At 37.8% G+C, this 16,116-nt stretch overlaps 1 protein-coding gene across 1 annotated transcript in view; it reads right to left on the bottom strand.

Annotated features, from left to right (window-relative positions):
- Positions 1 to 6,940: 6,940 nt before the first annotated feature.
- LOC307120320 (uncharacterized protein) overlaps positions 6,941 to 16,116 on the bottom strand; it is a 53,941-nt gene continuing 44,765 nt past the window's right edge. The window contains exons 3-5 of the mRNA XM_079807309.1: positions 9,817 to 9,940; positions 9,681 to 9,730; positions 6,941 to 9,480 (exon numbers count right to left, since the gene is read on the bottom strand). Coding sequence (XP_079663435.1) covers positions 9,846 to 9,940 — 95 coding nt within the window. The 3' untranslated portion in view covers positions 6,941 to 9,480; positions 9,681 to 9,730; positions 9,817 to 9,845. The remainder of the gene's footprint in view (positions 9,481 to 9,680; positions 9,731 to 9,816; positions 9,941 to 16,116) is intronic.

The raw sequence follows: 16,116 nt of genomic DNA, 5'->3' as shown, positions 1-16,116 counted from the left end.
TAATCTTATTCTGTTTCAGATTTTATGCTGTTTCTTGCTCAAGAACAAGAGGAACTGATCTGTGTGTGAGTTTAGCAAGATTTCAGAGTGCTGATGACAACGGTCAACAGATAGTCAGTGTCACAGAGACGAACCCCGTGATTCCCTCCTCTGACCATCGGAGGGAGCCCTCTCTCTCCCGAGTACTGACTCTCACTTACACTGACACACTACATTACCCATAAACCCGTGTCTTGGACTGATTACCAGCTGAGCCTGTTACCCATCACCTGGCTCTATAGCTGTGTCCCAAAGTGAAGCGTGCGCACTTCGAAGGCCGCATTTGAAGTGCGATTGCGTCACAGCGACTACGAAGGCTGTCCCAATGTGAAGGCTGCACCTTTTTTTTTCTTTACTTTTTTTTGCCAGAAAAAAAATTAATAGACAACAAGGATTACATATTAAAACACATATATATAAAAAAAGTTTAAAAAAAGTTAAAAAAAAAGAACAAGGAACAAAAAATGCCAGAGTGTACAAACCTTTGATAAATTAATCAAAAAGAGTATATTCATTAAGAATATAACAAGTCTTTCTTGGTTTTTTGTTCACAATGTTCTCCAAACTGGTAAAATAGTCCTTAGTCTCCTGAAGAAAATGATTAAAATGTGGCTTGGATCCTGACCATTTCTTCTTGTGTATATGAAATTTTCCCAAAATAATAAAAAGTTGTACAATAAAGGTGAAATTGTTATTATTATTATTATTACATTAATTGGAATAATACATACATATATCAACATTATTTCCTTCTAATGAAATTTTCCACGTCCACCAAAAAAATCTTTGTGTATATACAATCACAACATAGATTAATAATAGATTCTTTTTCTATTGAACAGAAATCACATGAATAATCAATGTCTAAATTAAAGGGTTAGTTCACCCAAAAATGAAAATTCTGTCATTAATTACTCACCCTCATGTCGTTCGACACCCGTAAGACCTCCGTTCATATTCGGAACACAAATGAAGATATTTTTGTTGAAAGCTGATGGCTGAGAAAGGCTTCAGATAGGCCTCCATTGGCATTCAGTACATTTACACTCACAAGACCCATAAAAGGCACTTAAAACGTCGTTACAAAGTCCATCTCACCACAGTGACTCTACAATAATTTTACGATGCGACGACAATAGTTTTTGTGCGCAAAAAAAAATCAAAATAACGACTTTATTCAACCTCTTCTTGTCTTCCGTGTGTGCCTCCACGACGCATGCGCGAGAATATGACGCAGATCCGGCATTTTATATTAATGAATAAATAAATGAATTTCGCTCACTGACGACGGTCCATTATACCGAAAGTCTCCTCCAAAGGCTGAATTGTAAAGTCGTGGCCGGGATGCACAGAACAATTTCTCTATATTATTATTATTATTATTAATTTTTTTATGCAAGTTATTTGTATATTAAACCAAGTAATTGCTGTCTATTGTTCATTTTCGTTAACTTGAAATGTGTAGGCTAAATAAAAGAGAAGTGGTTATGTACATTCTGTTTATTTTTGTAATGCAAGTTATAATTTGTACATTAAACAAATTCATATGTTCATGTGTTCATGCATATATTTTCTTGTCATGTAAATTAAAATGTGTAAATGAAAATAAATTGGTCTATACATTACTTAAAGTACTTTTTACAACTATTCATAGGCCTACAATAAACATCAGAAACAACAGAAATTTAAATTAACAGCTGAAACAACACATTTCTACACTTTCATTGAGCTGAGCGGGAGACGCTGCACTCAAAAAAATATTTTGGTCTAAATATAAGTTTTATGTATTTGAATTACATTACAATTTTCCATCCATTTGGACTACATAGTTTTAACATAAACAAACAAATAAACTTAATGTGATTCATATTTGTCAGTCAAACGTAAATGAAATAGGTAAGTTTTATGTAATGGTACACAGAAAAATGCCCATGATAAATTAACACAGCCTAGTGCACACTACTGAGATAAAGTACCATTGAAGCAGTGTTCAAGTTAATGAGATAATTGAGTGATGATTGAGAATTAATGATGAACACCTGATGATAATGAGCAGAATCACTGACGGAAAGAGAAACACAAGAACTACAACTGACTTCAGCCACAGCCTTAGATGAAATCAACATATTTAGACCAAAATATTTTTTTGAGTGTGGTGGAGCTGGACCGGGATATGCACAATAGAAACCCTAAGGCCTGTGCCAGCGGGACATCATCTTCATCTGGGATGAGCATATTTTCACTATCCGCAGGTTTGCGGGGCTGAATCGGTCGACGGCTGGCATGGCATAAAAAGTAGCTACAATTGCATCTGATGATGTGAGTTGAATAAAAATAAGTACTTAAATAAAGACTTGGACGTAAATATATAAATGTTTAAAATATATGGTAACAGTTACATTTAACATAATAAATAAACAATATAGTTGCAACTTAACGATTAAATATTTAACCGCTACAGATTTACGTGCTTATGGTCCGGTCTCCCATCATCGAAGGCTTTGAAGCATGTCAAAATCTAATAAAACAAAAAATAAATAAACAAATTCTGCTCCATTTCTGTTTTTAAAATCTCCTCACGAACGTCCGCTGTCAGTCACACACCTGCTAGAGCCCATTCAACGACGCTCGGTTCAGTGTTGCCAAGTCTGGAATTGGGAGGCATTTACTGTTGATGTGGGTTGTTTTGTTTGTAGCCTATAGTCCACAGGTGTAAGTTGTCTATAATTTAGCAATATTTGTACTGGGCGCCCCCCGCGTTTTGGCATATTCTGGCCCATTTTGGCCGTAATTCCGCTACTTTTGATTAGCAAGGAGGGGTATTGTTGTGCAGACCTGGCAACCCTGTCCCTCGGTTCGCCCTTCATGCACTTCGTGCACTTCGAAGGCGTGGCCTGGTCTGGCCCCGAGCACCCTTCACTTTGGGACACAGCTTATAAGAACCCCTTTCTCCCTCAGCACCGTGCGAAGTCTTGTGGTGAACATTTCTGAGCGTTATCCCCAAGTCTGACTGTCTGTTGCTGATCCTGTTTGCTACCCGTTATCGACCCTTTGCTGCCTGTCTCTGACTCCTGCCTGTTATACCGTTCTGTGAGTGTTATCTGGTTGCCCTGTCCTACTGCCTTTCTACTGTTTACAATTCTGCCTGCCCCTGTTATACCTGTTTGCTCCTGTCTGACCCTGCCTGTAAGTAGGCCTACTACGATTGTTTCTAATAAAAGCACGCATATGGATCCCTGCCAGAGTGATGATTCGTCACAGTCAGAAATAGCTGACTCCATTTTTGATTTTGCATACCTCCTAACAAAATTTAAGCAATTACAGTCACTATGAAAATAAATTCTATCATAAAACAGGTCAAAAATGTAATCTCAAGACTCGAGACTTTAATGATTTATCAAATATTAAATAAATACTTTTTTTATGCAGCAATGTTCTCCCTAGTCCTATGGAGGTTTTATTGAATTCATTATTTATTTATTTAATTATTTCATTTTGATGAATTTGGTCCCCACATATAGTCCTTCCTCCTTACAGACTATCTTACTAAATATTTTGGCACAGAACGGCTTCCTGATTGTTTTAAAGCAGCACCAGGTTACTTTTCAACCTTCATAATATATTTTCAAGACTCTTGTGATGATACATCGACTTACAATAGGTTGAATGACACGTCTGCCATAGCCTGACGGGGTCTGTATTGTTTTTAATCGTACTTTTAAACTTCGGGTTTCGGGTAGTAACCCGAGAACAAAAAGAACTACAAAATTCGACTGCTTTACGGCATATACGTCACTTCCACAATAGATATCCATAATAAAGGCATAATAAAGGCTAGATGAGCGGCCATCTTGTCACAGGCAGGGCTCTGTGATACCTGATGATCTGCATGAACACAAACACTCTTATCTCACTGAAATCTTGATGGATTTACAAATGGTTTGGTTTCTTACACACGTTAACGTGGCTATAATTATGGATGCTTGAACAAATTATAAATAATTTTTCGTAAGTATGCAGTGTCATAACTACATCTCTGACGTTTATAACAAACCAAACAGTTTGAAAATCGGTAGAAAATTGAGCAAGTTATGGTTATTTAAAAAGTGCAAGCACCCATGAAAACAATGTTACGAGTGAGCGAGCTGCCTGTGACAAGATGGCCACCAGGTGCGGACGTCGACCTCCATTGGCCAGCAGCGCACACGAGACATCTAGCCTTTATTATGGATATCTATGACTTCCATCACCACCCCCACTTCCTTAAATTCGGACGCGCGAGCCCAACTATCGTTTGTTTGCCGGATGTTATAGTCATGGCTGAAGCAGCACAGAAAAAGAAGAAAGCAAAGGTTTTGTTGGAGGAAAGCAAAAAGAGGAAACGAGAAAGTGATCGGATTAAAGGCAGGACGAGGATCAACATTGGGCCAGCGTTTGCTCGTTGGCGTGAGCTGAAGGAGGAGGAGGGGAGCCCGTAAATACATAAGACGTACAAAATCATATTTTAGGATACCTAACATGTCTGTGATATTTGTTTATTTGTCTTGCCTCAAGCTGTAATGCAAATCTATTTTTCAAATTTGCAGATTCATCTAGGGTAGCTTGATATTATAATATTGACGATATATGGTTATTACCTACCACTCAAACATTGAATTGAAGTATCATATAGATTCTGTAAAACAGGAACCAATAGACTAGGCTACTATAATGACGCTGGCTTGTAAACGTGAGCATCGCGATCATTTGGCGTTTAAAAAAAATAAAACCCATGAAATTATATTCATATGACATGCTGAAATATATACCACTGTACAGGCATTTCACACGCGACGCAAGCAGAACACCTGCATGTGAACTCAATAGACATGTGAACTCCTCCTGCAGTGTTCAGGGCGATCATAGTTGTCATGTCAACAAATGCACGTGCGATGCATCCCCTGATGTAGGATGACAGAGTTTACGACAGTAGTAGAGGACAATACTGTTTCCCAACTGTAGAGGGACACCGAGAGCAAAACCTACATGGTGCTGCTTTAAAGTGCTGAACATTTCAAAAACCTATGTGTCTGGCTTCGTCACCAACAAATCTGACCTCAGCACTGTACTAGAATGCCACAAGAGAAACAGACATATTTCATTGTTTGGTAAGAATAAGAATGATGTTTTGATTGCTTTTAGAGAACTGAAGATTATTACAATCTCTTGTCTTTTTAATTGTAGGTCTGATGATAAAAGAAAAAAAGAAAAGGGGCCACATCGTCTGATTTGGCAGGTGGAAGATTTGTCAGGATGTACCACTTTCTGTCACAAACAGAGTAATTCATTGCTGTCTGAAAAATGTTGGTAACTACTGACGGTAGTCATTGACTTCAAATAGTATCCCCCACTATAGAAGTCAATGGCTACCGTCAATAGTTACCAAGATTCTTCAAAATATCTTCTGTTTAGTTCAACAGAAGAAAAATCTCATACAGGTTTGGAACAAATTAAAGGATTTGTTCACATTAAAATGAAAAATTTCATTTTAATCAATTATCAAACCATCCTAGGTGTATCTATGACTTTCTTCTTTCTGATGAACACAGTCGGAGTTGTATTAATAAATATCCTGACTCATCCAAGCTTTATAATGGCAGTGAATGGGACTTTTGAAGCTCCTAGCGCCAGCGTTCGGGATTCCATGAAATGCACACTTTAGCCCCATTTTGAGAACTACGCCGAGACCTAAAGCACGATCAAAGTAGAATTCAACAGCTTAGATACGCGCGTCTTCCTCTGCTTGTAAACAAATCGCTTCTGGGTCATATGTCCGAACGCCAGATCTGTGTCATATTCTCGCGCATGCGTCGTGGAGGCACACACGGAAGACAAGAACAAGTTGGATAAAGGTGTTATTAAGATTTTTTTTTGCGCACAAAAACTATTGTCGTCGCATCGTAAAATTATTGTAGAGTCACTGTGGTGAGATGGACTTGTAACGACGTTTTAAGTGCCTTTTATGCGTCTTGTGAGTGTAAATGTACTGAATGCCAATGGAGGCCTATCTGAAGCCTTTCAGAGCCATCAGCTTTCAACAAAAATATCTTCATTTGTGTTCCGAAGATGAACGGAGGTCTGACGGGTGTCGAACGACATGAGGGTGAGTAATTAATTACATCATTTTCATTTTTGGGTGAACTAACCCTTTAAAGATGATTATTATTATGAGAAATTGACTCCGCCTAGAATTTTAATGCTTCACCAAACTCAGCTCAGACCTTCCGACTCGCTTATATCTTTTCTAAATGGTCAGACTTACTTTCCCAAAAAATCCCATTGATTTGCGTTATCTGGGCACTTAGGACCGTAATACTTAATGCTGTCCACTAGAGGGGGCGACAGGATAATAAGGGTGCGTCTCAATCAGCTCCCCTGGGGTGCGTTTCCCAAAAGCATCGTTAGCCAACTATGGTCGCAAGTTCCGTCATTATCAACATAGTTCAAATTTCCCATTCATTTCCTACGTTTTTTTTTTTTTTTTACGACCACCTGTCCCTGTCCCCAATTTGCGTGATAAAAATGCTCAATGTGTCCACCGGATGGCACCGATCTCATTTAAAAAATTGCTTTCATGAGGCCTAGGCTTGACTCTAAAATGAAATACAGCTTTAATAAAACAATAATAATAAAAATTATATATATATATATATTATATTCAATGGGAAAAAATGGGTCATAATTATTGAATAAATATTAATTATTAATCATAAAATACCAAAAAAAGAAAAAATATTATTGAACAAAAATAGATTTCATTGATTTTACTCAAATTTTTTTTTATCTTAATCCCGCCCTCCGGTCATTTTTGACCCGAAGGTCCTGAGTGTGACCCATAAATGAAGAACCCCAGAGGGTTAAACAGCATTTAAACAGTTTATTTAAAAACAACACAAGCCAGTGTAAATACACAAACACAAAACTTGCAACAGTGACAGAGCAGTTTTTTGTTTTTGAAGTATTTTCCAATTAATTTTCTCAAAGTTTCAAATCACCCCCAATATGAATGACAACATTACAAACTTGGGTCTGCAGCAAAAAAGAAAGTGCATGAAAACTTCCTGTTTCACAGGACTATTAATATGAGGGAAGAAAAGTGTCAAACTCCCTTAATCATCCACCACAATGAGTAAAACCAAAGAATATAAGTGCAGCAAAAGATTGTTGAGCTTTGACAGCGATTCATTGAGAAAATAAACTACCGTTTGATAGTTGAACAGACTTGATTTTAAAATGTCAAATGAAACCTGCAGCCTATATTTGTTCTACTTTGGCTCTGCTTTTCGACACTCTCGTCTGAGAGCGCCGGTGACATCATTTACCATGGCAACCGTCATCTTTTTACGCTTAAGCGGAACATCAGCGTCCAGAGATATAGAGGATGCTTCACAAAATACTTTAATCAAGCATTCAGTTCTGCTAGGTTAAGTAAATTATTATTATAGTGTGAAAAATAATATTCAGAAAACACTTGCAGTGTTTGAGTGAAAAGCTCGAGGGAGACATGAAGCCTGAGAGCAAGGTAATGGGAAAAGCACTCAGATTAAAAAAAAACTGGACACACATGCATCAAAAACCTCCAGATTTGAGATAGAAAAACCACGAGACACAAGATTGAGTGTGTGTGAGCCAGACTGGGAGTTCAAAGAGTCTAAAAGAGTTACAGATTCTTTGATCAACGGTTTTGAAGGGCAGCAGAGATGAACATTAAAGTCCCCAAGAAACAATAGACGATTCAACCCGAGGCACCAGATCAGAGAGAAAAACAGAAAATGGATGAATAAAATCCTTATTACATTAACCCTCTGGGGTTCTTCATGCAGGAGAGGCTTAAGAAACTTTAATTAATGCTGTCACGCTTCAAATTGAATTAAAAATTAAATGAATTGCTAATTACAACATTGAAATGTAAAGGGTGTACAAATACTATAAAATGGTGAATATTAATAATTGGGAATCATGTTGAAAAACTTAATCCAGATATTTTAATCTAATCCGCAAATTCGTTTGAAGAACCAAATTAGCCAGACATCAGTTATCAGGATTAGAAGATCTGGGATCTGTCAAATCATCTCAGATGTATTAAGCGATGTACGAAGAACAGACCCCAGGTTTGTAATCCAGGATTATAAAATGCAAATATCGGATACAAAAAATCGTCAACGTTATAAATGCAGTTTGTAGGTGTTACAATCTTTAAAGATCTAGGAGATGGAACGCAACATGTAGATGAATAATATAATCTATATGATTATATATATAGGCTAGAGACTCGAACATGTAAGGTTCCATTTCTAATGCTTTATCTGTGTATTCTACAGCTCATTACATATTATCTGTAAATAATATTATATTAATTTAAACTAAATGCTTAATTATTAATAAAGTAGCATTGCTTGTGTGTAATGGTTTAAAGGGTGGTTCCGTGTTTTTTTTCTAGGCTTGGTTGTGTTTATGGGGCGCAGTATAACATGTCTTAATACTTCTTTTTTTTTAACGCCGTATTTTTCTTATATTTTACCTTTTTTCCACACCGCTGTCTCCACTGTCCTTTGAACGGCTCGTTTGCTTCCTGCTTCTATGAAGCCCATCCCTCCGAAAAACGCAATGGTCTTAGATTGGTTAGATGGCCAAATGTAGTTTGTAGTTCTGCAACAGCTCGCTCTCTTTCGTAATGACGGCGACGTAATGACTGCCTGTTCGCGGGGGCAGTGTTTATGTTAATAGCAAGGGTTTATGATGTCACCAACCCGGGAAGAAGCTTGTTGTAGTCCAAACCGGCCGTTTTTGTAGGCAATAAACTGCCATAACTTTAAAAGACAATATCTCCGTTTGCATTGAACTTTCAGTGCTGTAACTTTGCAGATACTGTTTATGCTCAAGCAGCAACATTACACACAAACTAAAGTTTAAAAAGTGAAATCGCATGCAACCACCCCTTTAAAGATGTATTCTACATATATATATATACACACATGTAAATGTATGTAAATATAAAACAAAGGAAGCAGATAAGTGGTAAATGCATGGCATCACTGTGCACTCATGTGCAGCTCGCTCTCTCACGTCACGCACAGTGCTCGAAATACTAAGTTTCTTAGAGTAGCATAAGCTAGAATAGGGAGGGAATAGAGGAAAATTTAGTTTTTTCCGTTAAGTGCTCACAGAAGAGATGAGTTTTCAGATGTCTTTTGAATGTTGTCAGTGATTCAGCATTCCGGATGGAGGTGGGGAGATCGTTCCACCAGCAAGGAACAGTGAACGCAAATGTTCTGGAGATTTCGTGCCTCTCTGTGGTGGCACCACGAGCCGTCGCTCCCTTGCAAATTTACTTTAAATGAGAAATTTCCAGTGATGCATGTTGGTATCCTTTCCGATCACGTGACATCTGTCTTACTCTGTCTGTAAGAAAACAACAAACCACAGATGGTAAAGAAAGAGAAACGAACAGTGCCATTTACAGCTACAGAAACACATGAAGTCAGAAACACATGAACACATCTGCCAACAATCAGTGAATGAAATTTGGTTTGAAACTGTTATCAGCACAGGTGAAATCAACACAGATCTGAATGTGATGTAATGACAGTGCTGTATCTTACCTCATATCTTGGGTCTTTCTACAGAAACTCTTGTTTCCTTTTCTCCCCATCTGCTTTGAAAAATACACACACACACAAACATTAATTTTGCAAGATAACAATGTTTTCCTCTCACTGTAGTATCGGTGATACTTGCCCTTTCTAGAGCTCCCGTGTGACAGTAAATCACACCAGCAGCCGCTGCAGCAAACACCAGCAGAACAGGACAGGAACACTTGCTCCTGCTACAGCCGCTGGAGACTGACCTGATCCTGGAACAGCTGGAGACAGACAGACATTAGTGTGAGTCAATAGGACAGAGAATATTCTCCCTGTAAACACCTTTACAGACCAAATGTGGAGATGTGAAAGACTTCTTTTAATAATATGGGGATTTTACCACACTGGAGAAAGTTAACATGATTTTACCAAATCATTTTTCCAAAAGAAATTAATATGTTTGAACAAATGACAGCAGAATCCTTTAAGCGAACTATAAAGTGAAGCTCATTTTCTTGCTCTTAGAAAATATTCTCAAAAGATCATTTACACTAGTAAATAATATCACTGCTGATAAACCTGGACATGACCGATACAGAGCTCAGTAGAGGAATATAGTGGAAGATGTCACTCTTCAAAACAATGTGCATTTATAATATAAACTGTAATGTATGTGGTGCAATCTATTATACATAGATCAAAAAGGAAGTGTGGAGAAAACATACTCATGTAAGACCGGGACTCAATTTCAATTAGGGCTGCAACATACGATTATTTTGATAATCTGTTTTGACTAATCATGGATTATTGTTATTGCCATCACCGACTAATCATCGATTATTGTTATTGCCATCACCGACTAATCATCGATTATTGTTATTGCCATCGACGACTAATCAGTACATTTTGAACGATTATTCAGCTTTCCCAATAGTTAAAACATTGAGTTATACATATTCTAACTATAATATATAAAAAAGAAAATCACTTCAACTTTTGAAATGGATGTTTTAATGAACAAAAAAATTAGCTGCATTACAGACAAAAAAATATATATTTTTGAGTGTAAACATCTCTTGGCAGCAGTATTAAAGGCATAGTTCACCCAAAAATGAAAATTCTGAAAATGAATAATTTACTCGCCCTCAAGTTGTTCCAAACCTGTATGTGTTCTGCTGAACACAAAGGAAGATATTTTGAAGAATGTTTTTAACCAAGCAGATTACCACAGTATGGGAAAAATACTATGGTAGTCAATGGTTGCTCTATCTGCTTTGTTCCAAACATTCTTCTAAATATCTTCCTTTGTGTTCAGCAGAAAACAGGTTTGCAACAACTTGAGGGTGAGTAAATGATGACAATTTTTATTTTTGGGTGAACTATCCCTTTAAGAGCTTCATTTGGAAAACAATAATAGGCCCACTGCTTTTCTTAGAACTGAAAAAGATAAAGAGGACATTTACTTCAGGACACAAAGAATGGTAAAATATTCATCTGCAAATAACATTGCAGACAAAATGATGTATGAATCTCTTACATGACAATTGAGCTGACAGATTCTCCTTCACCTTTTAATTAACAGAATGAAAAAGTAACTGACATGATATTCTTCCTAACATCGCATTTTGTAAGTCTTTATGCATATGGAACAAAATACAGGCAAGTGATGAGACTATAATATCTAATAGTGTTATAATAATAAAAACAGTCCTGACTCCAAGCTCGATCAAACTTTATTCTATGCTAAATAAATCATCACATTACTGTAATTATATTATTATTGTTAATATCATTACAATTATTATTATTATTATTGCATTCTCTAATAAAGAGATTTACCGCTAGTTAGTTAGTTGTTTCCTCTTTAAGTGCTCCAATCAAGCCTGTAGCACTCCTGTCAAAAACTGAAGCCTCTGCGCCTCGATCGCCCCCCGGTGGCCGGTCCTAGTATAGCTCCTAAACCCCACCTCTCCATGTATTTGAATGGACGCGAGACACACAAAACAATTCAATTACACTTCAAATAATTGTTTCCTAAAGATGGTTTCTGTCATGTTAGGCAGTTTTTATTACGATGATTTCATTTCAAGTGTTCGTTTTTTAAATAAGTTTAAAGGTTTTAGTGAGTTATTTGATGCTATAAAAACGGGGGGTGTGACGTCATGATTGACAGCTGAGATTGACGGCTTCTCTGAGTGAAGTTGTCACTGAGGCACTAACTGACTTTTTTCGGGATTTTTGGGAGGAGATTGGAGCTTTAGCTTTCATTTCTATATAACTGTTTATTTCACACCAACATAATAAATTGTTCTGCATCTGTGAGAATGTGGGCGGGCTTTTGATAATCGTGCCTCTACTTCCTGCTCTCTCCTGCGCAGACTCGGTCCCAAGATGTCAGCTCCGTGTGCGGCCTACGAAAACTTCAACTCTGGTCAGCGGAAGTCAATGAAGTCGCGTCGTCCATATTTTTTTACGGTCTATGGCTCCAATATGCACGTTGTGCTCCCATTAAAAAAAGTTTCGCCTTGCACGTCTCAATCAGTTCCTGGTGAAGTAGTCAGGGCACTGATCAGGACAAGAGTCAATGGGCTGATCCCTGATCAGTGCCCTGACTACTGAACTGATTGAGACGCAGCCTAAAGGAAGGTCCTTTCACACTGGACGCGATTTTGACGCGCGAATAATTCGCGCAATGGTTTTATTTTTTGATCAGCTGTTTGTGTAATGAGTGCTTTCACACTGAACGCGAATGTGCTGCAGCGAAAAAACGATGTTTATTTTTTTCGTTTCAATGTCAATTTTTTTTAACACTCGCAGCGACAGAAAAGGCTTAAACCAATCACATACAAGGAAACAAAGGTGACGAAATGTCCAGTTGATGTCATAGCCATTCAATCAACATTAACCTTTGCCAGGTATGGCATTTCTCACGAGATTACAGCTGTAGTTGTGTTTACAGCTGTACAGATGCAGCTGTGTTTGCCCACTATAGGCTACAGATATTATAATCAATAAATTAATTTTTTTTTTAAATCTAATTGCGTCCGCGACTATGGAAAGTGAATGTGTTTCCGTCAGTACGACTGTGGCACTTAAGTTAAATGTTTACATTGTGACTCAACTGGAAACACAGCAGCTCCGGATCGAGCCGTTCCTTTAGAGTGTGTGTGTGTGTGTGTGTGTGTGTGTGTGTGTGTGTGTGTGTGTGTGTGTGTGTGTGTGTGTGTGTGTGTGTGTCTCGTCAGATGCGCTGCTACCGTCTCTGTCTGGAGGAGCTCCTCAAATTGTCTCACGGACATTTGAAAGTAAGTGCGGAACCGGCCATGATAAAGTTTTAGCTCCTGTACAAGATTAGTATACTCCTCTTCAGAATCTGTTCTTTAAGACTGGGTGCACCCAAAACCATCTTCTCTGGCTTTTAAAGAAAATTAAAAGCTTGTCTCCACTGAATGATTACGTGTCCGTGTTTCTCAGCTGTCGGCGCGAATGTTTTGGAATGTTGGAGTTCTGAAACGTCGCAAACTCGCGTCGCGGCTGGTGTGAATGGTTTTGACGCGAACTATTCGCACACTAAATATTCGCTTTTTCCTGATTGGCTGATTGGCTGTGCCGCCTATAGCGAGACCGTGGGGCGGGACGGACCAATCAGGTCCTTCTAAATTCCCGCCACAAGGGGCAACAGAATTCGCATAGCCAAGGGTATATAAGACCCCGTCTCGCAAGGTTAGTCAGATTAATTCTTCTTCAGCGACTGCTATCGCTGAGCTCTGGATCGAAGCCTGCCGTCGACACGCACCCAGCGGAACTCTGCAGCCTGAGGACGTCGTATTCTCCGCCTTCAGTCTGCCTTCCAGCTGCGCCATCCAGCACACATATCCTTTTTAATACCTTCTGTGTTTAACACATTCAAAAAGAGCCGAGACGTTGCTTCAAATGTCTCGTTCCTGCGCCTCGTGCAGAGGTTTTATATGGGATCAGTTTCCCGCCAAATTTATTGCAGTCACGCATAAAAAAATAATAAGCATGAATCAAAAATTTAAAAGCACATGTGAAAATATAACGCACAAAAATGAAAAATCAATGCAAAATTAACCAGAATCACAAACAACGCAGTCATGGAAATAAAAATAATAAGCGCAAATCAAATATTTAAACAAGTTTAAAATTATATTGCTCAAAACTGAATCATGAATTCAAAATTATCCAAATCGCTCACAAAATCATGTTTTCTGCTCTTATTTTAATTTTTTGCATGTCCGTGCTCTTTTCTCCTTTGCTCTTGTTTCCACATTCTGTGCTTGCGGTTTCAAATGTTGCAGTTCAAGTTTCATGTAAATTAGGGGCGGGTCTTAGCATCACCATTGGTCCACTAGTTTTAGATTGACAGCTCATCCTCAAGCCAATCAATTGAAGAGAGAAGTTGACATCACTCCAATGCGACTCATGCCGCAGTTCAGCCAGCCGCTGTTGAGCTATATACGAGTATAACGTGTTCTATATCTGCAAGGAAATACATTATTGTATTGTTATAAATATAATCTTAGGACTCTCTCCTTTTGTATGATAGACGTTTTAGGGGGGTTTCCTCACAATTAAAGCAGTAAAATGAACATGATCACGACTGGGTGCTTAAAGCTTGGCTGTGAGCGAAACGCTTTCACTATCCGTGCGTCACTATGCACGGATGGGCTTTTATTTTATCCGCAACCTTATCACAAAATCCGTCGGCCCCAACGTTTTTTGACCAATGTTCAAAGCTGCACCCGCCCGCCATCCGCTGATTGTAGCTAAAGCCTTGTTGGGCGATGCAAGGCGATGCTGACGCCAGCAATCGTAATGCAAGGGACTGGCCTACATTAAACCTTTAACTAAAATAGTTATTGAGCTGTTTACACTGTCATATACAATAAAAGAGCCTGCACAGCGACAGGAAAGGAAAATAACGCAAAAAACCTGCCTACCATAGCCTATAGAGCATTTGACTGAAGGAGCTCATGCACCGTTCACTGGTAAAACGACGTGCGCTCAAATCCCGCTCCAACATGACATTTCTCTGTACTGTAGCCTACTTTACTTGTTTTAATTTAATATGTTTAAATATTATAATGTTATTTTTTTCATTTCATTTAGCCTACGTTGATTATGAAATATTATTATGATATATGTGAGAAAACATGGGGGACAGAAATGATTTCGTTTTGTATAAATTGTTTCTTCATTTTAATCAACGTTTTGTCAACCAATTTCGAGGATTTAATAAATAATAAGCAAATATAGCAGACAATGGCATGGAGGCACCAGCGCAGCACGAACGGCTTAAATTAACAACTAGGAAAAATTAAAGCAGTAAAATTAACATTATCACTTACTGACGCTTGACTTACACTTACTGCAGCCTGTTGAGCTATAATGCGTTCGCTATCACCAGTGGTGGAAGTAATGGGCTACAAATAACCAGAGACTTATTGACTTTAGTAAAAGTAGAAGTACCACAATGACAACCCTACTTAAGTAAAAGAGTACCTGATTTGAAAAGTAGCCTACTTGCATGACAATTTATTCTATTAATGTCTATTCTAATAATTTTAAAAAGTTTAATTAATTTAGTTTTGGGTTAATGTAATTGTGCTTACCATCTGTGGCCCAGTTTGCGTAGAAAGAGCGGTAATTTTCCTCCAGAGCGACTTTCTGAAGATTTATTTAATTTCTGAAGCTCATTCCGCTCGCAGCACCCTCAACCCAGAAAGCCCTTTGTGACATGCGCTGGTTCGAATATAGGCTATCTGAAATAGCTAGGACTGCCCCCAACTAAAAAATAAAAATAAAATAAAAATTCTAGTAGCCTATTCATTCATTTAAGTCGTTGTTCACACAGCGCTGGCGCCTGTCATTGTCGGCTTACTCTGCTATATTTGCTTATTGTTTATTAAATCCAGGCAAATGGTTGATAAAACATTGATTAAAATTAAGATACAATTTATTTAAAACGAAATTCACTGAAAAGAAAGGCTTTCAACAAAACAAAACTTGTTTTGTCAAAAAAAAGTTGTGTCAAAATCAGTTCTGTCCCCCATGTCTTCTGACACATTGCACATCTTATCCTGTTCACTTTCATAATCAACATAGATTAAATAAATAAAAAAAATTATAATATTTGAACATACGTGTTCTCGTTGTGCTTCATCGAGTTTTGATGTGTTTTATAGATGCAATAATGTTTATTATTCATATGTGGTTACATTCCACACTGTAAACCCTAATAAGTTGAGACTACTCAAATGAATTGAGGAAAGTGATTCCCTCAATTCATTTGAGTAATGGGGAAACTGACAACTCAGTTTAATTGAGTTGACCTAATGTGGTCTCTTCATTGAATTAACTTAAATGTTTAAGTACAGGTAACTCAAACGTTTAAGTGAAGATAACTTAAATGTTTAAGTGAAGATAACTCAAATGT

Source organism: Gobio gobio (genome assembly GCF_949357685.1).
Source record: "Gobio gobio genome assembly, chromosome: 24".
NCBI lineage: Eukaryota > Metazoa > Chordata > Actinopteri > Cypriniformes > Gobionidae > Gobio > Gobio gobio.
This window is presented reverse-complemented; position numbering and strand designations above follow the sequence as displayed.